This window comes from Berghia stephanieae, chromosome 2, assembly GCF_034508935.2.
Source record: "Berghia stephanieae isolate SIO BIC M18660-M18661 chromosome 2, UCSD_Bste_1.3, whole genome shotgun sequence".
Classification (NCBI taxonomy): domain Eukaryota; kingdom Metazoa; phylum Mollusca; class Gastropoda; order Nudibranchia; family Aeolidiidae; genus Berghia; species Berghia stephanieae.
This window is the reverse complement of record NC_088361.1, coordinates 38,053,012-38,080,306: the sequence shown is the minus strand read 5'-3', so window position 1 is coordinate 38,080,306 and position 27,295 is coordinate 38,053,012. Positions and strand designations below refer to the sequence as shown.

Sequence of the window (27,295 nt, the reverse complement as noted above, 5' to 3'; positions counted from 1 at the left end):
AAAACTTGAGCTTTTATATAGCGCATCTGGTTAAAACTATATTTGCCAAAAAGTTGTACTTTTTTAATTTTAAAAAGGAACAAATGCGAGATTGTTTACCTGAGGTATGTTCCAAACAGAAAAAAGGCTGACATCATCATGCCTTGCAATATGAAAATGAACTCCACATAAAAGTAAGAAGGCTCGCCCATACCTAAATTGAATAAGAATAAAAAATGAATGGAATAACCATGCTTAAGGAATTATTTAATAATACTAAGAGTATGTTTTAATATGTCAGATGAAAACAAGGAAAATATTATTTTGATTTCTTTTTTTATTTGAGTGAGACCCAATACCTAAATATAGTAGAATATCGACACAAACAAGATGCTGAAAGCTAAATTAAAAGTCAGAATAAATAGAATGACAAAAGTTGACTTTTACACTGTTTTAAGAAATTACTTTCATTCTCAGTAATAAAAGTGATTCAATTTAAATCAAATTCTATAGTAATTTAGATATTAACTATCGTAATTTAGACATTGAATACAATAATTTAGACATTGTATATAGTAATTTAGACATTGACTATAGTAATTGAGACATTGAATAAAGTAATTTAGACATTAACTATAGCAATTCACAGATTGAATTCATTTTTCAACATCTGGTTCACCCTCATATTATTCCATATTGAATTGGTGGATCATATTTTTAAGAATTTATAATAAACATCATAGATTAAGTATTATGGGGGTCCTGATAATTCAATTGGTAGAGCATTTGCTTCACAGGCAAAAGGACCAGGATCAATTCCAGGTGGTCTACCTGATTTTCTGACTCCCCTGTCCACGGAGCAGTTACTGGGTAGCTGGGTCTGCTCGATCTGGTGGAAAGTACTTTGTGATAGAGTAGCATCCTATCTAAAGGGTAGCAAGCAGTTGATATACTGCTATTGTCCGTTCATGCTATAAAAACTGGGATAAACTCAAATTCCATGTGCCTAATGGCTCCGAAGGACTATTTTGTCCACATAGCAGTGATTGGGTAGCTGGGTCTGTTAGATCTTGCATTAAGTACTTTGTAACAGACTAGCATCCTATCCAAAAGGTAGCAGGCAATTGTTATTGTCCGTTTAACGCTATAGAAACCTAGACATTCTCCACCTCCATGGGCCTAGTGACTATTAAGCGGACTACTTTTTTTCTTAAAAGCTGAATGAAATAAGAACATCATGCAGTTATGAATATTACATTCATCATAATAATAATGGTAAAAACAAAGTTTTTTTCCTATGCATCATAAAAATAATACTGGAAATAATTTTTAGCATTTATAATGTGTCGTTTGCCTTTGACAACAGCTCTTGAGCCTTGTCTCTATATATAGCTAACTTTTGAGCAATAATAATACATTTCAAACCAGATCAGTCAAATAAACTAAGATAGATGAAATGATGAGATACAGTACTTGTCTATCATGAAATAAGTTTTGATTTATCACAGTATTTTATAAAATGAGAAAAGAATAAAATTGGAAGGCAAAAAGACAATTTGCAAAATTAGTCTTTCGCATCTATCAGGCCAATGTTGTTTGATGTGTGTCTAGAGCATCAAGTAAGCAAGTATGAATTATTCGATACCCCCTTTCTAACATGTCTAAACAAGCTAGCCAATCTGGTTGGATATAGAGGCAAGAACAAAATTCCAGACAATCAGTACAGGTTGGCTAATTAGACATTCTACCACTTGAAACTGCCTTCAAAATATGTGATGAGCTTCAATAAATATAAATTTAGAAATAAAAAATCTAAAGAAAACAAAAAAAAAAAGAAAAGAAAAGCAACTAACCTTCGCAGCTTTGCACAGGACTGAGACCCTCTCCACGATTAACTCGCCAGCATTGTGTAGTTGGGTGGTCCATCCACTGACTTATTCTATCGTAGATTCTGTAAGCACCACCAAGAATCACCTGTGCATGAAATTATTTTTGATTTATAAATTAGTTCATTTTCAATCAATACTGGAATATTGAGACAGGGTTCAAATCTTTCTATGAACAGAACTGACGGTATGAAATGGAAGAAAAAAAGTTCCTGTTCTATCAATATAAATAACATCAACAAAATCCCTCAATGATAATAAAAAAGATAATAAGATAAGCAGTTTGTCACGATGTGCAGGTTTTCCTAGAGTATGAATAAAGATGAATTTCAAGACAAGCAAATATTTTCCACTCAAGAAAAAAATGTTGCCAAACACCTGCACTTTTTTTCGTGTTAACAAGCAGCATAAATATACAAAAGTAAATGAAATAGAGACAAGAGATGTCTGAGTATTTAAATGACTCACTTCTGGGTATAGGTTAAACCTTTTCAGCGTGTTAATAGTTGAAGGATACTCAGTCACATTGTCCCACATGATCTGCTGTAGTCCATCCACAAAAGACGGAGCTGATATGACTGTTTTAAAGTAAGAGAAGTACAGTCCCTGAAATTAAAAAAATAAATAAAAGGTACAAATAAACACTCCATTTCTTTCAAATATTCTTTTGTTTTCTTAATGATAGGTGATGCATTATTCTATAAAAAGATAGGAATGAATAAAAGTATAACTGCAAGCGTTAAGACACGATTACAATTTCCTCTCGACATGGTTATCCACCAGATACTAATTTTACACCTGAGTATGGTGAGAAAATGTGAATAAAGAGCCTTTTTCTAAGGACTCAAATTTACATCACCGAAAGCGGGATTCAAACCTTTGACCAACATGTCACAAGACGATTGTTATGCACTTAGATTACAAAGCCAAACCAAGCTAGAGATGTTAAGGAAATTCATACATACCATTTCTGTCCTGAAGGCAAGTTCTCTTTCAAGTGTAGAAAGGTGAGAGAAGTGTTTGTCATTCTCAAAGAGGGTGTACACATAATTCCTTTAGGGAGAGAAGTGCACAATAAATAAATATACTAATTGCCCAACAAGAAGTAACGAATGAAAATAAATCTTTAAAAGACCTAAAAGTATAACAAAAGTTATTTAATTCCTAAGAACAAAAACAAAACAAAAAAACAAATTATTTATAAACAACATGGTCCTGGATTGAAAATCAGCATCTGACAAAAATTACTATCAGGTTTGGAGAATTACTTTTAATTAATGGAAGCGTCACAGTCTAATTTCATAGATTAATTGAAACCTAACACTAACACATATACAGAAGAATCTCTCTAATCCGGAACTCCACAATCCGGATGTCTACATTATATGGACAGGTTGCCTGGGGATGGACTTTTTTCTTCTTTATTTGTTCACTTTAGGGACTGAACCCACTGTCCGTATATCTCTGTTATCCAGACAAAAAGCAAAATGCTGGGACTGGAAGTGTTCGGATTAGAGAAACACGATTGTATATAATTTCAAAAAAAATAATAATAATAGTAATGTCTATGGTTTTCCTGTCATCTAAAAGTAAAGACAGGTTGGCTGCCACTGATAACACACTTACCTATGTCCAAATCCAACCAAGATTGCTGAAATTGAAAAAAAAAATCATCTTTATCATAGTCATTGGACATGTGACCCATCACAGTAATCTCAATCGACTTTTATTATACGGGTTTAATCACACACCGAAAGCTAAAATCTGATTTGAATCAAATGCTTTCTTAAACTTAAATATAAAGTTTCAAAACTGTGTTCTCTTTGACTTAAATCATGTTTATGTTAAGCGCTTTGCATGTGAGAAGCAGATATTGCTCTATATGAATGCTCATATTTTAAATTTTCTTTATTTTCTTAATTGATTCACCCACCATACTTTCTCAATACTTGAGTCAATGTTTGAAATAGGGGGTGGGGTTATGGCTCAAATCTTAACAGCCATCTAAAGTAAGAAAAGTATAGATAACATTTTTTTTTTCATTTATTTTAAGGAACAAATCCCAGATGGGTGGGGAGAAAATATTTGCGAGGTGAAAACGTCAATTTTCACCTGGCAAATATTCTCTCAATACAAAACAAGACGTCTTGGGTTAGTTGTTCAAGATTTCCCACCATTGATTGATCAAACCAAGTTTTTTTTGAAAAATTAAAAAGTAGAAAAGTGAAGGAAAAAGAGAGACATAGGTACAGTGGCATGGTCATGGTCCCTGCCCCCATCTTGCTCTGCTTATTCTGAGACCATGGCTATATGATTTTAAGTGTAGTAAGGCTAAAACTGTGGCAAATTTTTTTTACGCCCTTTTGTTTTCATTATTAACCAACCATTATGCATAAAGGTGTGTGTCAAATATTGTTCTATCTATTAAGATTTTAAGACAAAACAAGTTCTCAATCTTGGAAGTGGAAAACTCATTCTGCTAAACAAACCAAATAAAAAGAAAGGCCCTTTAGAAAATTTGCGACCCATCGTTTTATTATCCACCCTAAGAAAAGTTTTAAGCACAATCACGCTCAACAGAATTAGAGAAAAGGTAGAGGAATAGCTTGCACCTTCACAAAGCGGGTTTAGAAGAGATAGAAGAACTGCAGACATAGTATGGGCCCATCGATAGCTGAAAGACAGAATGGAGAAATATAAGGAAGAATTTACCATACTTGGAATCTACATGAGTTCAGCTTTCGACACGATATGTAGAACCAAGTTATTATCAATCCTTGACTCATTCTTGGACAAAGATCAAACGAAGCTCATAAGATACCTTATCAAATACTACACTACAATTTGAATCCGGCAGAGAATTAACAACAATATCAACCTCAATTGGATCCCCTCAAGGAGACAGCTTGAGTCCAATTCTATTCATGATATACCTCTAATCAAATATCAAAGACCAAAATTACCACAAATAGAGCTCACTTGTGAATTGATATACGCAGATGATACACACCTAATCTTTGAATCAGAACATCAAGCAAAAATATACTTGCCGATAATATCAATGACCCTAGAAGCATGGAATCTGAAATTGAATCAATCCAAAATAGAATATACAAAAATCAACAGAAATTTAAATGAATGGAAAAGGGTACGTAAACTAGGCAATTTGATCAACGAAAATGAAGTCATCAGAAAACAAAAGCAGCTGGTCACCAATGCATTCAACCAACTCCAAAATAATGGAATAGAAATAACATAATCAGTGAGAATAAACGAATACAGTTTTACAAGGCATTGATTATTCCGATATTGACATATAATTGTGGAACCTGGGGCCTCACAAAAAAAGAACTTAGAAAGTCTTGATTCATACCACAGCAAACAATTACGTCGCGTAATCGGAATCTATTGGCCAGAGACAATAACAAATACTGATCTCTATGAAAAAACCAGGGTCCAACGCCTAAGTACAATAATAAAAGAACAGCGATGGAGGCTATTTGGTCACATCTTATGTAGAGAAAATAACATCCCAGCCCAAACTGCAATGACAGAATATTTCCTTCATGGCAACAAATATGTAGGGAGACCACCAACATCAATAGTGACTACCCTGAACCAGGATCTCTCTACATATCAGAAATTTCTGGATTCAGATGAGGCCGAATTAATCCATGAAGAAGTAAGAGATACTGCAGTGCCCTCCGTACTAAAGTCACAACAAGATCTTGACAAAACTCTGGCCCAGGGCCGAGACCAATGGAAACAATTAACAACATGGATGGAGAGAGCAGCTATACTTATCAACTATGACTGAATCACACAATTCTCAGCAAGCGTCATTCAGACTGCGAAGCTTACTACTACTACTAATAAGAAACGAACTGGTTTTCTTAAGCCTAAATCTGCCTCAGATTATTATTATTTTCACTGTGACATTTTGAAAGAGGACATTTTTTCCCAAAAGTAAATCAATTCAAAACAGAAGGCTAATCTTGAAATTTAAGTGTTCCCTTCAAGATAAATTCTTTGAAATGTTTCCAGAACATTTTTAAATGACAAGTGACAGGATAATCTAATTAAACCACACATAAAAAAAAAATCAAATAAAACCGTGCCCTAAAACACATAATTTTTCACAATAAAATCCAAAAGAAGTCCAAGAAATACACAGGTAAAATTCAAACGATTCAATTGTAAGAATAGCAAAAATTAACAACTGCACTTACGGTTCAAGTCTACAAGATGCAAAAGGCACGGTGAACCCATCACCATAAATCTTGTAACAAATTATAAAACCTATCCCACAACACAAAGTCCTTTGAAAAAGTTCCATTTATGAAAGAATTAATCTCACAGCACCTATCAATCAGAGAACACACACCCACACTCACACACTCTCTATCTCACCTGCCTGATAAGAAATTGGTTATCAGACCTGCAAATAAGTACATGTCGGTAAAGTGCCATTGAACACATCATGTGGATATTGGCGCTTTATAAATTTTATTTATTATACTATTATTATATTCAAATGTGGTGTGCTAAACACGATTATGAATTTGAAATCCATCACAAATCAATTGATTTTTTAAAAATGCTTTTATTGTATAGAATCTTTTGTTATTTTTTGCAGACTATTTCCTATTGGCCATAATTTTCTCTTATTCTCCCTCTCTCTCTAGTTTTGTAACATTTAATGGATAGAATGACTGAAGGGGAGGGGGAAGGGAGGAGTGGAGGTTCAGGGAGTCTTCCCCTTGAATATAATTTAACGAAGTAGCAATTCGGACTCGAGTCTGAAAAATCTCCTGTGGCTATTCGGACTTAAACTCTAACTCTAATGTTCTTTCGCATACAGAGGGGAGGACGACACAATGTGGGCAGTAGGCAGAGGGTGGTAAAACCAAAAACTAGAGGTGCCTAAATGAGCCAATAAAATGGAGAGAAAGATAAAGTGAGTGAATGTGATATATAATATAAGGGAACAACACAAAACAAACGATTCAGCCCATGGCCTTCATCAGGAGACAAACAACAAAACACAAATATGTAAGATTGGGAGTTCTTTAAAAAGAGCTCGCCCATATCACACTGACTCAGCTCACACCCTTACTTTGGACTGTTGTTGCCCGTCTCAACTATCAGAATATGTAACTTTATATTTATTTATTTTTGTCCTGATTGTGTTATGCTGTTAGAAAAGCTTTTCATTTATACCACAGTTACTTTGACTGACTTCGTTACTTTTAATCTTCTCATTTTAATTTCTGTCTGGACTTCCATGATTTTGTCTTTCTCGTTAAATAAAGCGGTTTTAGACTATATGTTGATCGTTACTACAACCGTAATTTTGATTTGCATTAATTTTATGCAATTATCAATTATTAACATACTAAAAAAAAAAAAAAAAAAAAAAAAAAAACTATACTCCACGGAAGACTATTCAGACTGAGTCCAAATAATCGGTTGATTGCACATGCGCAAAAGAATTTGAATCCAAATTGCCACGGGAGACTATTCAGACTCGAGTCCGAATAGCTGCAGGCTTAATTTAAATTAAGAAAACTGAGAGGAGATTCGGGGACCTCCCCTCCCCCCTCCCCGCAGGCTAATAAAGTGGTGCACCACCATTCCGAAACGACCGACGGATATCAAATTAAACGAATGGATGAAAATGTAAAAAAAAAAAATCGGATTTTAAAAAAGGGGAAGGGAGTATAGGCATGGGAGTCCCCCCCCCCCCCCCCCCCCCCCCCCCAAAAAAAAATATAGTAATTCCACATTTGAGTATGAGTTCATCGTAGAGGGCCGGTGGCCCGTTGATGGTCTTTGAATCGGTCTCCACCAACTTGTGGAGGTCGAAAGGCTGGCTTCAATGGGAAATCGGTGCTGTATTTTAGATCCTGCAGGAAACTGTCAATTTGGCTTTTAAAGCTGTTTATGCTTGGCGCTGTAACTATTTTTTCAGGCAGGCTATTCCATGTCTCAACAATTCGCTGACTAAAGAAATGTTTTCGGATATTTAAACGGCAATTTTGTTTGGCAAGTTTATAACAGTGGCCTCTTGTTCTTTTGTCCTTGTTAAATGTGAGGTAATCTTCTACGTTTACTTTATAGAGACTGTTGGTCAATTTATAAGTTTCAATTAGATCTCCTCTGAGTCTTCTGTACATGAGGCTAGGGAGGTCTAATGCTCTGAGTCTATCTTCGTAGCTGAGGTTTGAAATTTCGGGAACAAGTTTGGTGGCTCGGCGTTTGACATTTTCAATAAGTAAAGCATCTGATTTATTGATGGGGGACCATACACAGTCTCCATATTCCAAGTGTGATCGTATTAGACTTTTAAAAAGAGTGGTTAATATGGGTTTGTCTATATAGTCGAAAGATCTTCTGACAAGTGACAGGATTCTATTTGCTTTGTTAACAGTCTTTTCACAGTGCTGGCTAAAATTCAATTTGGGGTCCACATATACACCAAGGTCTTTTTCACATAAAGTACTTTCCAAATTGATTTCAACTCCCTTACTATCCTTCATCCTGTAGACATATTGGCTGTTGTTGTTTCCTAGGTGCATAACCTTGCATTTATTTGCATTGAAACGGAGTTGCCAATCTTTAGACCACAACTGAAGTGTGTCTAGGTCATCTTGCAGTCGGCCAGCTTCTTTGACATTATTTACAGATGAAAAAACGTTGGCATCGTCTGCAAACATTTTTATGAAGGAGTTTACTGCTTCGGGCATATCGTTTACATAGCATATAAATACATTTACATGAGTACATTTAAGTTGAAATACTATCTTTACCTGTGTATCATTATTGTAATCTTTAATCAATAGATGTATGGCATTACTATTAATATTAAGGGCATTCAAGGTATTTTATCCTATTTTGCCCTATACCATATGTTATGTTAATTCAAAGCACCATTTCTTTGCTCAAACCCAAAGACAGGAATGCATAAAAACAGTTATTTAGCGGGAAATGAGGTTGGCCTTAATAGGAAATATCTTAAAATATCTAGCAATCTCGCCTTTAATGGATTATATTGTATTGTTTGATTTTTTTTTAAAATACACACACACACACACACAGTGCCACATACACACACACACACACACATACAGAGCGAGGTCCATCCATTGCTTGTATTGTAGCGGCAAACCAGTTGCCGGAGTTACCGTGTACGTAGATCCTGAGGCTAGGTGCCCGGTTACCGTGTACGTAGACCCTGCCTTCAACAAAAGTGTATGGACACGTAATCGTAAAATCAGGATAGGAAACAAGGTTTATTTTCTGCACATCTGTTTGATGAAGGATGCTTACCTAAAAATATGGTACCAAACGTAAGAAGTATTAGTTTCGGATCTGTTTGATTTTTTTTGTTGCGCTTGGAGCTACTTTTACTTGGTGATGAGTTGTCATTTCTTTGAATTTTTGAGTCGGATTTTACCGACTTCGGCTTTCTTGTGGAGGATGCCATGTTGACAAGAAAAAGGTCGCTACTGCTCGGGGTCATGGGGTCAAAGAACAGAGGTCAGAGGTGATTGGCTTTGAATTATATTATGTAATTTTCTTTCAAATACATGTCTGCTGGCGATTTGGATTTGGTATCTTTGAGAACATGTTTCCTTCAAGTCAGAAGTCCCATCAGTATTTGTAAATATTAATTGGATTGAATTCACTGCAAACAAAGACCCAAAATAATGCATTAATTAATGGCATAGATAGACAGCGAAAGTAGTTTCAAACGACATGCCACACCATGGCAACGAGGAAGTTGACTTCGTGCAACATGGCTACTCGTTAAGTTTGTGTAGTGGACTTTCAATGTTTTAGATTAATATAGTTCGTTTGTGTCCTTTTGATAAAAATGGCTGAAGTAATGAATGATAGGACGACTCTAGCAGATTCCAACTTTAAGTCTAGACCAAACTTCAAAACATACCTCCTAACTGACTCAAATGCAAGAGGCCATGCAGTCCATCAGATCGAGGAGAAAAGGAGGCATAGGCACATGAAATTTCCATCATTACTGGGAAGACATGATGTGGATTCATTCCAAGAAGATATTAAAGAAAACATTGGTTACAAAAGATGGAATGATGAAGGTGAATATAGGGCTAATGCACCTTATCGCACCTATGACAATACCATTGATCCGTCATCTGGCTTTGTTAGCGCTGGGGGTGATGTTGAGAGGCAAACAGGTCATACCATGATTAGATCAATGGTCCCTTTAAACAAAACACCTCAGTCTATGACACCGAAAGCTCAGGACAGTGTTAGAAAAGAAGTTGCAGCTCCTCCTGAACTCAAAAGAGAAGCTACTTGGTCTCCCGGAACACCAACAGCATGGAACAGCCGAAAAACTTCTGACATTTGGATAAGGTCAAAATTAGGAGGTATTGTTACTTTTTTATACACTCTTATTTGATGTATTAGTTCAGTTTCTTTATACATATAATAATTTAAACTATGATTACACCAAAATCCAAAGTTCATGCTGTCGATTTCAGTTCATTTTTATTAAAAGAGCTGAAAGTTAATAGACAACCGAGGAATTAACGTGTTATAGAGTACTATAGCCTTCCTTATTTCACTAAGTGAAAAGATTATTCTTTATTGACTATCTCTATTCAATGTGAGTCCACGTGTGAGATTATCACTAATTATTAGTTAGCAATCATTGCTGTCAGTTTATTGCTACAGAAATTGGGATACAATCATCCTGAATGCCTGAGCTTGTGGCTCTGAGGTGCTTCTTGGAAGACAAGGGAGAAAATGAGATTCCATTTTCATTTTCCTTTCATCTTGTGTCAGCTAACAATGTCATCATTGAAGTATTTAATTGAGAAAATATCTACTCTTCAATAGACTCGCCCTTTAACCCAAGTACAACATAATGCTTCAATATATGCTTTAGTAAAACCAACTCACATTACATAAGGAGATTTTCTCCTCATCTCATCTACCCAGATTAGAGAATTCCAGATAATTAAGACAAAACTGCAAACTCAGCCACGGCATGTTCATATTCTATATGCTTCGCATAAATGTGTAAAAAGACACAGTAAACTTACAAGACGGCATTAACGAAAAAATATTAAAACATGTTTTCTCTCTCTCCCTCCCTCCCCCCCCCTTCTCTCTCTCTCTCTCTCTCTCTCTCTCTCTCTCTTTCTCTCTCTCTCTCTCTCTCTTTCTCTCTCTCTCTCTCTCTCTCTCTCTCTCTCTCTCTCTCTCTCTCTCTCTCTGTGTGTGTGTGTGTGTGTGTGTGTGTGTGTCTCTTGTCCATGTATCTCCCGCTGATTTTTTTACTGCCTCTTGTAAGACCATAGATGTTATGTTATACGTCATTTATTACATAGGATTCTACTATTATCTCAATTTTATAGACAATGCTATGTCGTCCTATTATAAAACCACATAATATTATGAACTAAATTGAGATATGTTAATATTTTTCACTTATCACTAGTATTTTGTTTGCCCAGGTTGGACAAGTGATGAAGATCCCCGAAAAGCAAAAGCGGGTCCTGCATTTGCCAGACCACAGGTAATACATTTTCAAAGACTGCCTTTCAACCCATCAAGATTAAGAGTGTAATGACTAATGTGACAATGTATTTATAGTATTTCAATGTGGTCTTTGTGATGGTAAGGAAGTTGATTTTTATGATGTCGATATTTATGCAAGTTGCCTGTGCAATTGATATTTATTTGTCTAATATAAGTTTGTAAAAATATTTGATATAAGGCCGCCCTCTCGATAAGACAATTTATTGATACTACCTTTGTGATAGTTTATTCTCAACAGAGTATAAAAGAGTGTGTACAATAACCAAATTGTATTTAAGTTAACTAATGTTTTACTAATCTTTAAGCAGATGCCTCTCTTCAATATAGGTTGTAGCTCCAAAATCAATAGAGATAATGCTAAAAAATATATATTAATCTTTGCTACAATAAAACACTTAATCTTTGCTACACTATCCTCTCCATACACATCAAACTTATTTACAACCAACTTTTTTACCTGTATCGGATTTTTCATTATATTAAGACATCTAAAACTTTTTTTAATGCTTCGGACACACTGCTTTCATAGATTTAACAGTGTTGTGTATTATATTAATAAGGTTATGAGATTTTGTATCCATTAAATATGCTCAAAGTGCTTTACATGGAGTTCCAAGCTAAGAGCAACACTTAACATGTAGGATGAGACGTATGTAAGGCATGGTCATTAGTATCAAACTATTTCTGCTGCTAAGTATAATGGTTGATTTCAAACCAAGCAGTATAACTAAATCCGTGGTCATTTTCCTTAGGTTTGCAATCAAAATTGAGGGAGAATATAATATTTAATAGCAATTTTTAAAAAAATATAGGTTACAGCAACAAGCTAGATAATGATGATGCTTGTTGATTTCATGCATTTCCTTTCACTGTGTTATCTTGCATTGTTTTCTCCAGACATCATCATCAACTGATGATTATGCTCGAAGCAGCAGGGATAAATTAGCTTTAAAGTACATGTATGGTTCATCCGCTCAAAGGTAAGTTCCAAAGAAAAAAGACATGTAGTCAACTAAATTCAATTCCACAGTTATCCCTACATTTAGTTGTCAAACATTGATCAATTAATAAGGGCTTTCTTCAAATATCAAAGAGCATTGTTCATTTAGTCAATGTCTTTTGATCATAAACCCAATTTACGTACAACTGATACATTGCTCCTTATTATTAATGGACTGGAATACAATGAAATGGGAGAATTTCTGATCCAATTTATCAACAGAGAGAAATTATATGGACGTTTCGAGTTTCCCCTTTATCGGTGGACAGGATGATCAATAAGACACAAATCACAAAACACCAGTTAATGGTGATTATTAAGACAGCCAAAATGAATACATGGCTTCTGATGCCAAGTAATATTTACATGGATGATATCTCAACATTGTGGGTTATTGTTACCGACAAGTAATTATCAAGCCCAATTAAATACTCACACGTGAGTGACCCTTATAATAGGATATCCTTTTAGATAAAAACAGCTTAGGCATGCCATGGATGACAGTAGCATACCACCTCCACCCCCTTCCCCTTACTACTAAACAAAACAATGATGGGATAAGAAATAAAATTCCCCTTTGTTATATGAAATTATAAAATATATTTGTAAAGAAAATAAATGAAGAGTTATTATCACTGGAGGCACTCCATTGACAATACAATTTGAGGAATTCCTTATTTTAATTTTTTTTTGGGGGGAGAGGGGGGGGGGGGGGGGGTTGAATTGCTTTTTTTTCTATTTATTCTCTTACTTTTTTTCCTGGTGTAATGGATGGTGCGGGGGGGGGGGGGGATTCTTTTCCTGAAAATAGGTTCGACACACCATTTACATTTGGGTGTATCTTATTATATTTTTTTCAAAATAAATCTTCTGTTAATGAAAGTACTTTATACAACAATTTGTGTTCATCGTTTTCAGGGGTTATGAAGACGTTCCATGGGATAATTTCCTACCCCCAAAACAGTGGCCACCTTGCTCAACTATGGAGGAAAAGCCAGACAATATATCTCATCGATGGCAAAACAAACGTTATGATCCAGCTGCCCAGGAATGGCAGGTAGCTATTTACTTAGATTGAACTTGTATGAAACTTTAATAGGCTATAGCTGAGGCTGCCACGAAATTGATATTGGTGGATGTAATATTCTTTCCTATTAATTTGTTTTTTTGTATGTTTATTCCTTTTTTGCCTCTTTTCCAAAGCTATAACAATCTGGAAAATCTATGAATATGCATGGTTTAAAAAAAAGTTGTCCTTCAGAGCCATTAGGACCCCAAACTATATCTGATAAAGAAAATAGATAATTCATTAAAAACCCATTCTTCCCCCCAAGTATTCTCAGTCCTTCAGAGCCTTTAGGCTAATGGAACCGGAGTTTATCTCAGTCCCTGTGGGCATGAAATGAACAATGCTTGCTAGTTTTTTTTATAGGACACCTGTCTATCGGAAAGTACTTTCCACCAGATCTAACATATCTAGCTACACAATCACTGCTAGGTGGACAGGGGGGAAGTCATAAAAAAACTTCACCCCAAATCGATCTCGGTTCCTTTGCTTGTGAAGAGAGTGCTCTAGGAACTGAGCTATTGGGACCCCAAACTGTGTCAGATAAAGAGATAATTCCTTTAGAAACTACTAATGGTAATAAAGAATCTGCCCTGGTTCTAATTTCAGGCTGTGGGTCGTGGTTTGGATTGGTTCCTGCCAAGAAAAGGATATTACAAAGATTCTCCTATTAAATTGTAAGTAGCCGCAATTGTTGTCAGTGAAATTGAGATGGACCCTTCACAAAAAACAACAACAACAAAGCACAACAACAAAACCAAACTTGAGCTTTTAATTGGCGCAATATCTACTAAACATGGTCAAAGCCTCTACAATGGGTCTCTAGCCAACAGCAACACTTAACATGTAGGACAAGACAAGATGCCTATTAGGCGATATTACAATTTTTCCGACAGAGACAAGGCTTTTAACGGCCAGATACTCATTTTACACATGAGTACAGTGACAGAATGTGAGTAAAGAGCCTTTTCCATGGACTCAGCTGTGCACCGCTCAGAGAAGGACTCGAACCCAGGAACTTCCAATCCGAGGGTGAGTGTGATACATAACCCACATGGGGTAAACAGATGCTGGAGATGGAATTCAATCTGAATTATTAAACAAATCACTCACATCAATATTCTATAACTTGGTTCAAGTCGGAATGAGGTCTTTGCTGTATGCAGTGACTAGGTTCAAAAAGTGCATCCTACAGGTCACTTGTACTCCATGGGGTGGGAATTTGGTTGTATTGCCTGCTGGGGAAGGAGGGCAATCTAAAGCCGCTGAACATGGTGAAACAATGGAAATATGCTAACCTACACGGGATCATCATCTTAATCATCATCCTCATCATGATCATCATCATCATCATCATCATCATCATCATCATCATCATCATCATCATTACTATTATTATTATTATTATTATTATTATTATTATTATTATTATTATTATTATTATTATTATTATTATTATTATTATTATTATTGTTATTATTATTATTATTATTATTATTAGCATCATCATCATCGTCACCATCATCATCATCATCATCATCATCATCATCATCATCATCATCATCATCATCATCCTTATTATTATTATTATTATTATTATTATTATTATTATTATTATTATTATTATTGTTGTTGTTGTTGTTGTTGTTATTGTTGTTGTTGTTATTATTATTATTATTATATTAATTAATTTCATTAATTGAAATTTCAGTTGCAGCCCATGCCATAGAACTCAACAAATCCCACTCTACAGGTAAGTTGATTCACTCATTCATATACAATAGCCCCAGTCTATGACACAATACTTTATCAATGTTATTCAATTAATTTTGCATTTTCAATGTAAGAAACACTTTTAAAATTGCGTAGAATCAAATGAGATTCCATTCATTTAAAAATTATTCAAGTTGAGTTATAGTTGATAATGACTGATTGTTATTTTGATATACTGTTTCATTACCAAAAACCATCGATAGGTTTTTTACAATAACATTGTGCACCAGACAATCCATATGTGCCATGAGATGGCATTTGTTCCACATCTCTAAATTTGTAGATGGCCTGTAATTGTAAAAGTACATCTAGCAAAGTGAGAATCTTAAATACATGAAGTACAGAAATGGGCAATTCAAAAATAATTCGTTACGTGTATCCTAAAAATGATTCAAAGTTTATCATCAATAATACTCTCTTCACACTGTTAATATTCTTATTTTATGCGTTTCGCATCACGATGTTTTCTTTATCCCTCAAAAGTGGTTGCATAGGAGCTGAAAATCTGGATGAGATTGACAATGCCAAGGAGCCATTCACTCCATACACTGTTAAGAGAGTACCTATCCCAAGGCCAAGTGATACAGCTCAGTATGTATCTAAGTTTAAGTCCTTTTCCAAAAAAAACACAAATAACTTTTATTTATAAGTATATTCATGTCGAAATAAGTATCATGTTTTTAAAAATTATTTCTAAGTTTGGATGGGATCGTTTTATGTTGGTGTTTTTGTTGTTGTTTTTTGAGGTGGTTGTGTTATTTTGTCTTGTATTTTGGTGTATTTCTTTTTCCACTCACATATTTGTTGTCTTTAATTGTTGTCAATTACATGACGACTTACAAGAACCTGGATCATCTTACTCATCTGATTTGATCTAACCCTTCCATTTCATTAGAAGATTACCGCTGAGCTTTACGAAACCACTGTTTTACACATCCACTTCATCTTTGCCTCTTGTATTCGTCTTGTCTTTCCACATCATGTCTGATATCAAATGAATGGTGGATTGGAGAAGTAACTGTTAATGATTTGATCAACACAATGACATAGACACATAGTTGTCTGAATAATCATATTTCTCTTAGCCTGCCATACTCCCGAAAGACATGTATTTAATAATTTGGCCTGAAAACTCGTCCTTCAAATATCGATCGATTTAAATGACCCTAATCTTGGGAACATCTCTCAAACCTGGGACCTGTGACTTTTTAAAACATCATGCCAACACTGTGTGGTACTAAGTGGTTCAAAATGTCCAAATGCTTTTGTATTTTTTTTAAACAACATATTATTACAATTTCCTTTTTTCTATCCCAATCAGTCGCCCAAATATTCCACTTTATACTGGTTGCACCTTATGGCAAGGATACTATGCCCCTGCCCACTCTAAACCATCAGAACGAGAATACTTCCAACCCACAACAACGACAATGCATAAGTAAGAATCCTTTGTTTATCTACCACGTTCTCACATGTCACTAGCATAATGGATTCATGTCAACCATTGTAACATGAATAAAAATAAATGTTCATCATCCAAAATGTAAGATGAAGAATTACTTTAAACATGCTAGAATTTGAGTCAAAGAATTAATTATCTCAGTCTTCCTTGAAATAAACCATAAAATATTTATCCTTATTTTTTTCGACATTTATTCATGTAACACTAACTGACATTACTAAGATAATTTATAAGAAACACGTTTGTCAGCTTGAAAAGTTAATACGTTTACATGATTTTCATTTCAAATGAGAAACAAAAATTTTGATTAAAGAAAAAAAAGAAAATCACCAACCAACGCAATTTATTAAATAGTTAGATTTAAAAAAACAAAAAACATTGGAGCTCTCTTAATTTACCAAATATTTATTTATCCAAATTGACTTGATGGATGAAACAGTCCTGATTACCAACCAAATATTGGCCTTGATTTCTCTCCCCCCCCCCCCCCCCCCCCCCCCCCCACACACACTTTTTAACAACAAAAAAACAACCAAAAAAAAAACAACCCTACGCCAGAAAGGATTAATTTTAAAATTGTCTATTTTTAGAAACATCCCTGAACCCACTCTTCCCCTCCCTCCAAAAAAAAAAAAAAAAATTAAATAAAAAAACCAACCCTACGCCTGGGAGGATTAGTTGTAGGCCACATTTAACATGATTTTAATGGAACTATTTTCTGTTTTTGATGTATTTTAAAATTGTCTATTTTTAGAAACATTCCTGAGCCACCGAGTCCTCCAGAACACAAGAGAAACGCCCAAATGTCCAGGATGGTCACCTTGGTTCCTCCCTGCAATCCATTCAACAAGGTGGATAGAATGGACGACATGCCAGCATAAAGTCTATATTATCAATTAATCCTCAACATTTTTAGATTCTCTCATGGCATATTTAATTCACATTTTGATACATTTATTTTACTCCAGATTTTGAGCAAACAGTATTCTTTACTTCTGTTCTTTTTTTTTTTTTTTTTTCTTTTGACTATTTAACTCTATCACGTTTGAAAGAATGAAAAGGTTGGGGTTTTATGTTTTGTTTTCTTTTCATTGTTATGTTAGAAAATGTAAATAAACATTTACGTTTAATTTCTTTTTTTTCTTTTTTAAAGATATCTTTACACACACACACACACACACACACACACACACACAGACATATATACTAACACCACATATGCATACATGCATAAACACACACTAACACACTCATGTACAAAATGAATTATACCTTTTTCTCCGACTGTGATATTATATTTTGAAATGTGCTTTATTTTAAGAATCACCAGTGTGCTTGATTAAAGGCAAAAGATGCGGTTAATCTGAATTGGCAGCGAAAAGCCTGCATTTCAAATACATTGACAGGAAATAACCCCTGAAATAGTCCATATTTGACTACTACGTATGTCATCTATATTTACATGTTAAATTAAATTATTAATCCTCTGCATACATTTTTCACAGACTTGAAAGTCTGGATGAAAACTTATTGATAATGCAAAATAATATTGGACTACTATTTCTATTGCCCTTAAGAATGAAAAATGGTTAAGAAAAAGAAATTGCAAAGACTTAAAAGACTTAAGACTTAAAGACTTACTTCAACGAGTTATTTCATAACAAATGAGTACTATGAAATGCTTGGTCAATGAGGAAACCTCCAGTTAACCTATTCTATTTCTACATTATCAGTGTAAAATAAAAGAAAGTGGCATCTATTTTTAATTATGCTATTAGACATGAATGAGAAAAAAAAAATTAAGTTACTTTATCGGAATATGACAATCGCTCCGGCATAATTTTATCCCAACACATGCCTTTACAATAAGTCAGAGGATACGTCTTGGTTTTAGCTGTGTTGTGGATTGAATCAAATGATGTGAAATATTCAATGCCTGTATAATTGTTTGTATGAAGTAGTTTATACTTTCCCCCCCAAAGATAGTCAGCCTTTAAGGTGTTTTCCACAGTATTATTTATACTTGATTGTATTTATTGACATGACGCGTGATTTATGTGATTTGCTACTATGCACCTTTACATTTCCATTGTGCACTTACTATGTACGTGAAAATTTTTTCATATTGTATTAACTAATTTTTTCTTTAAAATTGTTTATGTCAAAATTTAATTGTCAATCAAGAGATCACAATTACAAGTCATAATTTCCCTCTCCCCTCTCTCCCCCTTGAATATTCATCAAATTTCTTAAGTAAAAATGTAAAAGTTTCATTTATACTTTGTATTTAATTTGAAGTGTACAGAAAAAAAGTTAATAAATAGAATAGGAAGAAAGTAGAAATCCTAGTAAAGTAGATTTTTCCTTTTTCATGATTTGTTTTCAATATTTTTTTATTTTTTTTGGTTATCTATATTTTTTTTTAAATTTTTATTTTGTTTTTGTTTTTCCACTAGGAGTTTTAAAAGAAGGCACTTCCAACTCTGCTGTGCCCTATCAGTTGCTAAAAAAAAGCTGTAATAAGCACAAGCATGATGTTATCAAATATTGGATTAAATGAATGGATGGAATATATGATTTATATTATGGTAACAATTAATTATTTATCCCACATACTTAACATTACTACTTAATTCTCAGGTAACATCGGAATTATTTCAATAGTAATATCAGCAAGAGATGAAAATGAAACCAATTGTTGTTCTATGTTATTTTAAGGCAATTTGAGAAATGAGATTTATGATTTACATCAGCATTATTTTTTATTACTATTTCTGGTCTTTAGAGGATTTTACCTAATTTACTTTACTTTCCAGCATTGTGATGGATATCAGCTGTCATAAAATTTTACTGAAACTGTAAATAAAATCATAATGTAAAGATCTTCTCCTTGTTGACTCGCTCAATCAAATCGGTGCAAGTTCAATAAAGTCATTCAGGCTACATGGTTTCATCATACATTAAGTATTAAGCATTGTTGCTGGCTTAAGACTCCTTGTAAAGTGCTTTAAGTAGATTTATCAGATTTTGTAGCATATAATAGTGCCGCACGGGTTTTGGTTATCGAGAACAGTAACACCAGGAACATAAATCAACCAGGAACATTTACCAGGAACAAGTTCCTGGTCATGTTACTGTTACTGTGTGTGTGTGTGTGTGTGTGTGTAGAGAGAGAGAGAGAGCGCGCGCGCAAACCAGCCTACGTCCCTCCCTCCAGTCTGAACCTCTCGTCTGTCTGTGGTTGGTACCACAAACACGAGTACACGCCGTACCCGTGTCATCTATGCGCCGTACTACTTAGGACATGACTGATACGAAACTCTCTTCGACCGGAACAATCGCTCCAATTTCGACCAGGAACAACGCCAACAGGAACACAATCGTACCAGGAACATGAAAATGTTCCAAATGCCCGCCGCTAGCATATAAAAGCTGACATAGTCTTTTTTTTTCCAACTGCTCTCCCCCTCCCCCCACCTCTCCCGCCCAAAAAAAAAGGTACTAAGTCACATTTTCATCATTCAGAGAAAACTGCAATTCTTGTAAAGTGCTTTGAGCAATGTCTGGTGGATAACTGCTCTATCTATATAAATGCAATCTCTCAAAAAAAAGGTAATATACATTTGATGGTTTCCCTCCCAGTTTGGGATCCCAGCCAGAACCAGGGGCATAAAACGAGCAATCTCAATCCAGACCAAAGACAAAAAGCAACAAATGGAAAGAAAAACAAGAACAAATGGGGGATAGAATACAAAGGAAGTGACCTCACTACTCACCATGGGAGGTCATAGGACCCCACCCAGGTAGAATAATTGGCTCATCATCAGAGTACCCAAAATCTCACTTACACATTGGCACAGATAACTTATCGAAACGACTCAGATATTTCTGCATAGAGGTATCGTACAAGAAAAGAAACATTGTTTTTCATCTGAATAAATATATCTGGCTGCCCTCTTCATGGCAAATGATAGCCAAGCAAACAAGTACATCTTCAAGGATAAGGACAATTTGTTTTGTTTTGTTTTTAAGGGTTTTACGGTGCTTGCAACACATTTAGGCCATTTCAGCATCAGTAAAAAGGAAGAATTGGATAGTAAAAAAAATATAGATTAGCGATTAAAAGGTCATTAGAAAAAGTAAGACAAAGGGGACCAGTGGTAGATTCCAAGAGCATACTATCTGTGTACTTTGAGATCACCAAAAAGTCTCATCCAGACACAAACACAGGTCTTCACTAAAAGGAGCAAACTCAACTGTTTACAAATCATGATATCTATTCAAAACAAAAAATAAATACCAGTACAAGAGAGACGATTTACAAGGAAAAAAACAACAAAACATAATTTCCCAAAACTACTTTACATTTGACTATTTCCTTCCCAGTCAAGGACTCAGGCCAGGGTCAAGACAAAACTAAGTAATCGCATTCCAAGACAAAAACAGAAAGCAATTGGAAAACAGATGTAGAGGGATAGAAAACACATCAAGCACCTCCCTGCCCACTATGGGAGGTAAAAAAAAAAACACACACCCAGGGATAAGGCAGACCTGCCAATCCTTCATATTCCAAAAGTGGAATGAGAAAGTCAGAAAATAGGAATTTGAGACAAAAAAAATAGGAATTTCTTAACAATGGATAATTCTGTGTCGGAATGACCACTAACTTTTCCACCGAACACATAAAGACAGTTGGCTCAGTTGGTATAACTACATATCACATGTCTTCGGTAATAGAATGGGAAAGGAGTGCAACTAATTTTCTTAATTAGCTCCCTTTTGACAATCATTGTTAAAAAATCACCTTTCTTAACACCAGCCCCCCCCCCCCACCCCACCCCTTCCGAATTTTTGAAAATCGAAAATTTAGAGACATTGCGGGAATTGTAGAAAAGGAAGAGTGAAAATAGGAATGATTCCACCAAAAGTGGAAGGGTTGGCATGTATGGACAAAGACAAAGAGCCACATACATTGAGCCAACATGGTTAGTGGAGGTCAAAGAGACAACAGCATTTAACCAACCCTACAACATCCCATTCATGAGGCGCATGTTTAAAAAGACAAAAACCCAGTTAGCGTTTCTGGCAGCTTATGGCGTGAGATTGCTTTTTAAAAATAAAGAGCAAACATATTCAGCAACCCAACTTGAAATCACATTCCTTCGCCTTAGCCAATAAAAAAAAAAAGAAAGAAAAAAAGGATGAGAACCATTTTTTTAAATCCTTATATCAATAAGCAGATAAAGTTCAAAGAATAAACTTACAAATAAAACCATACTTTCTACATGAATTTATTGGTACAAAAAAAAAAAAATACAAACGAACATGTATCATCCAACAATACATGTATCAGTTAATGGTGTAAATGGATGCAAACTTAAAAAAAAAAATATTCACAAATATCTAAAATATTTATTATTCAATATTATTTTCCTCTTTTATCTTCAGGAGGGTTTCAAATCCAATCACACTGCCACGCAAACACGTCATTGAATTGAAATGCACATCAACTTACAATACAATTCCCCCCATTAATTTATTTAATATCTGCTTATTGTCAGCAATCCATACAAACTTATTTGTCACGCAAACTGATTAGCGTTCAATCTGATAAATACATAATTACTACTTCTGCCTCAGTCCTTGCAATTGTGATGATGAAACTAAACTCTTACTCATATGCATTATCTACCACTGTGACTTCCTTTCCTGATATTTAACTTTCTAAATTTTGAGAACAGTTGTCTCAGATAAAAATAAATGTGAGAAGTCCTGGATTTGGAGACAGTTTGTTTGTGAGAAATGGTCCCCAACAGTTACTTGAAATTGTTTAATGTCAGACATCACAAAACGAACCATAACAATTGATTGAAATTGTTCAATGTTAGACACAGAATAATTGCTTGGAAGTGAAGTGTTCTATGTAAGACGCAAATCAATTGATTGAAATTGTTCTATGTCAAACAGAGAATAATTGCGTGAAATTGTTCTATTCAGATACAGAATAATTGCTTGAAAGTGTCCGATGTCAGACACAGAATAATTACTCGAAATTGTTCTATGTCAGAATAAAAACAATTGCTTGAAATTGTTCAATGTCAGACATAAAACAATTGCTTGAAATTGTTCAATGATAGACTGTCACAAAGTACTTTTTAAAAAAATAAAAAAAAGGTCAAATTCAAACCACCCAATCACTGTCGTATGGACTAAAGGAAAAGAAAGATGAAAACAAAAATGACAGTGGATCATTTGTATTAGTCTGCTACTTTATCTCACAAATCACATAATTTGACTACCTTCTTTCTTCAAAGAAACTAAATGATATTTCTGTAAGAGTAATTCAATGGAACATGGAACTTGGACATAAAGTAACGTATTTAAAATGTGAGAGAGATGGCAATTAACCATAGTATGGTATGCCACCATAGAGTGTCAAAACCGAATTAAAATATTCAAATATATTTAACAGGCAAGACTAACTGACCTTAAAAAATGGAATTGCATTTTTACGAAAATCACTCAACCCAGGCAAATGCTCATGAACACGCGAGCAACCACACGCACACTCACACACACACACTCACACACACACACACACACACACATATATATATATATATATATATATATATATATAAAAATATAAATATATATATATATATATATATATATATATATATATATATATATATATATATATATGCACACATTCTCTCCTCTCTCTCTCTCTCTCTCTCTCTCTTCTCTCTCTCTCTCTCTCTCTCTCTCTCTCTCTCTCTCTCTCTCTCTCTCTCTCTCTCTCTCTCTCTCTCTCTCTCTCTCTCTCCCTCTCAATAAAAAGTTTTACTACAAACAGTATGTAATATAATATAATATATAGATTTATATATATAAAATAAATGCAAATCTAAAAGAGGAAAACAAGTAAAAATGTTTTCTTTTAGATTAAAATAACACTGGTAAAAACCCAAAACCACTTAGAGATAATGAAAGAAAAAAAAATTCTAGTTGGGATGTTGGATTTTGGAGAACTTTCTTAGTTAGGTACAGATGTTCTTTTCTCAAATTAGACAATCTTTTCATGAGAATACTTCACCAATGTGTTATGGTATAAATATTTCTTGAAAACTATCTCAGAGGAAAGCGCAAGTCATTTGGGGATTAACAATAAGATTTTAAAACGTTTCAACTTTCAAATTTCTAATTTTCCATATATCAATATAATTTAAAAAGTGGTACCTATATTTCAATGTAAAAATTATGTTATCAGTGTATATATTCCATGTTTCAAAGTGGAAACTAAGTGATGAATGTATATATAATTTGATAACAGTTTAACTTGATGAGTTTAATGCCTTTTGCAATAATTATTAAACATATCAATGCCAAATAAATAAAGGATGGCAAGCACGACACAGGACAATTAAATATAGGCCTAGTGACTGCAGAACTCTTGGGTCGTAGACACCTAAGAAAAATAAGACGGATAAGAATAGATCCCATCAGCAATCGCCTCATGTGCCCGATCTGATGCAAAACAACACATTTGATTCTGACACTAGAATTTTATCGAAAGGGAGACACCTCAACACACTCATTCGTGAGGTAATTTACACAAAAGAAAGAGGGAAAAAGAACACATTTTAACATCCAACTGCTTTCCTCGTGACATAAGACTTATGTGAGAACCTTGGCAAAACCATGTCATCTCCTTCCAGGATGAGGACAGAATCCACATAGAAAGGAATAAACGATATAGGAGGGTTGTAGGCCTTTAAACTAGCGGCAGTGTGATAGAAAAAAAAAAAATAATAATGAATTGTCGTGATACCAAGAATCAAAAATCTTTTCTTGAAGCAATTAAAAGAGTATGAAAACAAATAGAAGTTCATCAATATCATTGTTATGGAAGCATTACATGTATAAAATCTTATTAGTAATGAGTTAATATGATGAGTGCTACAGTGACAGCTTTTCCTGGTTCGGTATCATATGACATTCCTTTACCATTTGACATTGATTAACCTTTTATCTCAACTGATATAATTTATTTTTATTTCAATATTCATTAGTGATGAGTTAACAAAAGCATAATCTTGAATCATATTTTCTTTCTTTGTCATATGTTTTGCAGTGTTTAGGACACATAAAAGTCACATGTTTGTTGTATTTAAAAAAAATAATTTTTAAGTTTTTACGGCGCTTGCAACACATTTAGGTCATATCAGCACCAGTAATAAGTAAGAAAATTGGATAGTACATATATTCTAGATGTACAATTAAAGGACTTGAGGAAAAAGTGAGACAAAGGGGAATGGTTCATAAAGGGAAAAGATGTAGATTCCAAGAGCACAGTGTACTTAGTTTGAGATCACCTAAAAGTCTCACCCAGACACCAGCACAAGATCCATCTAAGATGAATACACTCAAATGTTTACAAATCATATGTTAAAAATGAAAACATTACAGTACATAACAGAGAGATTATTTACAAAGAAAAAAATATCATCTCCCAAAACTATAACTATACATTTGACTGTTTCCCTCCCAGCCAAGGACTCCGGCCAGGGTCAGGAAAAAAAACCAAGTGATCTCATTCGAAGACAAAGACAGAAAGCAATTGGAAAACGTTCACATGGCGATAGTAGACACAGCAAGGACCTCCCTGCCCACTATGGGGAGGTCGGGAACCCCACCCAGTAAAAGTCACATCTACACCCATTAAAAGGAAGATGATACACATGGTTTGAAGCAGAAATCTCATAGATTTAGCCCCTGCAACACACTTGAGTTACTGTTACAAGTAATACATGAGTGAAAGGATAAAGGCAACTATTTCAATAAAACTTGAAACAGACACCCCAAAAGTCTATCTCATACACTGTCGCAAAATCATGAAGAAAGGAGACATAATAATATATGGATGACTTCCAACAAACACTAATACACCAAAGTGAGATGATTTATCAAGGAAAAGATACAAGAATAATCTGACTTCTATTCGTGTAAAGGATCCCTGCTCGGGTCTAGGTTTAAAGATATTATCCTTTTCGAGGGTGACATGGATGGGGACAGCTCAAGCAAAGAGGATGAAAGGGACAGTGAAAATTTACCTCCCAAAAGCCAGTCAAACACGCATAAATTATCAATTTATTTCCTATTCGGAAAGGATCTATTATTACTTCGCACAAATACCTACTCATTCATTCAGATGAAGTATGAGTGAGGTAGCTCTTTTCGGAATTGATGTAAAACACAATAAAACAAAAAACAAACGCCCAATTTAGACTACCAACTTTTACAGAATACCTTTTCCAACAATGGCTCTGTGTCCAAAATAAACAAAGAAAAAAATGTTTCAAACATTTACAGTTTGTGTAAAAAATCATCGGCAATGGGTTTACAAGTTTCTAATGTTTCTAATGACAGTAAATGATTTACTTTTAACAATTTCAGATTTCAAAAAGTAACTTGGTAGTTTTGCAAATCCCCCTTCTAATAAAAGAGAAAGTGGGATTTTCCAAAACAAATCAATAAATAAATATACATTTTTGAGCTTCATACAAGGAATAACCTTTGCAACAAATTTCTGAGCTATTCAACCTTAGGTAAATATCTTGGTTGTGGAATATCATAAAATGAATGCGAATGATTACCTCTGTGTCTAGTTTAAAATGTAAATGACATTTTTGGGGGTTAAAATGGCCTCCTTTAATCTATATCAACTAAGCTAAAGACATGTTAACATGCTGACGAGTAACTGTTTGTTTCAAGATGCCAGCAAATTCTAACTCTCAAAGTCAACAATCAATTATCAAAATTTCTTACAAACATAGTGAGGACATTTATATATAAAAAGCACATGCAATAATAATTTTCTTTAGGCTCTTTAAATCTGCATACCAAGTAAAATAGGGCCAAAATATTGTCAATTTAACCCCGACATGCCTACACATATTTTCTAAATTTATTCTATATGTAGTTCTAAGAGAAAAATTTTTGCTACCAATATAACTAGCTTAATTTTTTTTAAACCAAAACAATTTGCACCATGCAAAATGAAATAATGCCTCGAAAGACATCAAAAATAAGTGCTCAAATATCCGACTTTTCTGTTCAATAAAATCTGTTCAATTTAAAATTATTGTGAAGTTCTGCAGGTGGAGCCAAAATCTGATTCTAAAAATGTTCATGGTAGTAGACAAGTCTGACTTAAACTATTCATAAAACATCACCATTATAATTACCTAACACTGGACTAAGAAATTAAGTGAATGAATACTCATAAAATCAGGTGATTAAACAGACACAAATACAGTTGTCGTAAATTACAAAAGCCTTCCTTGCTTTTGTTTGTCAACTTTGGTTTTTAAGTTTACAGGCTGCTTATCTTTTATTCTATGAAAGCAGCCATTTTGTTGTTGATTTCAAAGACTATTGTAAGCTAAAAGTTTCACAGACACAGTGCAAAGTAATGAAGGATTTTACATCTTATCGTATGTGGTAAAATTATGATCCCAAACCACTTGTTATTTCTAGTC

The 27,295-nt window shown here is 34.3% G+C and overlaps 2 protein-coding genes across 3 annotated transcripts in view; one reads left to right on the top strand and one right to left on the bottom strand.

The window, feature by feature from the left end:
* The window catches only part of LOC144964828 (protein C-mannosyl-transferase DPY19L1-like), a 40,474-nt gene extending 31,095 nt beyond the window's left edge, over nucleotides 1–9,379 (bottom strand). The window contains exons 1-6 of one of the 2 annotated variants that reach the window (XM_078899485.1): nucleotides 9,195–9,379; nucleotides 3,492–3,516; nucleotides 2,831–2,918; nucleotides 2,334–2,471; nucleotides 1,833–1,953; nucleotides 100–193 (exon numbers count right to left, since the gene is read on the bottom strand). In XM_078899485.1, the coding sequence (XP_078755611.1) occupies nucleotides 100–193; nucleotides 1,833–1,953; nucleotides 2,334–2,471; nucleotides 2,831–2,918; nucleotides 3,492–3,516; nucleotides 9,195–9,351 (623 nt within the window). In that variant the 5' untranslated portion in view covers nucleotides 9,352–9,379. Of the gene's footprint in view, nucleotides 1–99; nucleotides 194–1,832; nucleotides 1,954–2,333; nucleotides 2,472–2,830; nucleotides 2,919–3,491; nucleotides 3,517–6,094; nucleotides 6,185–9,194 lie in introns of those variants that run through there. The other variant, XM_078899486.1, reaches the window with a different exon arrangement.
* Nucleotides 9,379–19,635, top strand: LOC144964829 (protein SPMIP7-like). The gene is made up of 9 exons (XM_078899487.1): nucleotides 9,379–10,273; nucleotides 11,366–11,427; nucleotides 12,348–12,430; nucleotides 13,369–13,507; nucleotides 14,126–14,193; nucleotides 15,228–15,269; nucleotides 15,773–15,880; nucleotides 16,611–16,727; nucleotides 17,506–19,635. The coding sequence occupies exons 1-9, from the start codon at nucleotides 9,742–9,744 to the stop codon at nucleotides 17,630–17,632; spliced, it is 1,278 nt and encodes a 425-aa protein (XP_078755613.1). The 5' UTR covers nucleotides 9,379–9,741; the 3' UTR covers nucleotides 17,633–19,635.
* Nucleotides 19,636–27,295: the final 7,660 nt, after the last annotated feature.

Excerpts from the sequence above, each read along its gene's own strand:
- LOC144964829 (XM_078899487.1), top strand. The coding sequence starts at position 9,742 with ATGGCTGAAGTAATGAATGATAGGACGACTCTAGCAGATTCCAACTTT. Across the intron at positions 14,194-15,227 it reads AAAGATTCTCCTATTAAATT|TTGCAGCCCATGCCATAGAA; the intron begins GTAAGTAGCCGC and ends TTGAAATTTCAG. Across the intron at positions 15,881-16,610 it reads AGGCCAAGTGATACAGCTCA|TCGCCCAAATATTCCACTTT; the intron begins GTATGTATCTAA and ends TATCCCAATCAG.